Source organism: Antrostomus carolinensis, unplaced genomic scaffold (assembly GCF_000700745.2).
Source record: "Antrostomus carolinensis isolate BGI_N321 unplaced genomic scaffold, ASM70074v2 scaffold31268, whole genome shotgun sequence".
NCBI lineage: Eukaryota > Metazoa > Chordata > Aves > Caprimulgiformes > Caprimulgidae > Antrostomus > Antrostomus carolinensis.
Genome location: NW_010334187.1, coordinates 1,625 through 2,162, shown reverse-complemented (window position 1 = coordinate 2,162; position 538 = coordinate 1,625). Strand labels below are relative to the sequence as shown.

Sequence of the window (538 nt, the reverse complement as noted above, 5' to 3'; positions counted from 1 at the left end):
AGATGCCAAAGCACCAGCGCTCGGTCGCTTCTGTGGAGCCAAAGAGCCTGAACCCCTCATCTCCTCTGGCAACAAGATGTTCCTCAAGTTTGTCTCTGATAACTCCGTCCAGAAGAAGGGCTTCGAGGCCACCCACACCACAGGTACCACCATGGGGCTGGGGAAAGGTGGTTATGGGGCAGGGAGAAGAACGTGGATCCTCCAAACCCTTCCTTGTTCTCCACCTCTCCCCCAGTGTGTGGTGGCCAGGTCCATGCCGAGGTGAAGACCAAGGACTTGTATTCACACGCACAATTTGGGGATAACAACTACCCGGGGGGCTCGGACTGTGAGTGGGTGATCATGGCTGAGGAGGGCTATGGTGTGGAGCTCATCTTCCAGACCTTTGAGATCGAGGAGGAGGCTGACTGTGGTTACGACTACATGGAGCTCTTTGATGGCTACGATGGGACAGCTCCACGTCTTGGTCGCTTCTGCGGGTCTGGGGTGAGCTGGGAATGGGGGGATTGGGGGGGGGGGGGATGGGTGACGCTGAGCT

The 538-nt window shown here is 57.6% G+C and overlaps 1 protein-coding gene across 1 annotated transcript in view; it reads left to right on the top strand.

The window, feature by feature from the left end:
* LOC104529748 (bone morphogenetic protein 1) overlaps positions 1–538 on the top strand; it is a gene marked incomplete at its 5' end in the record, with an annotated part of 1,772 nt that overhangs the window by 944 nt on the left and 290 nt on the right. Inside the window, 2 exons of the mRNA XM_010174142.1 lie at positions 3–143; positions 236–486. Coding sequence (XP_010172444.1) covers positions 3–143; positions 236–486 — 392 coding nt within the window. The remainder of the gene's footprint in view (positions 1–2; positions 144–235; positions 487–538) is intronic.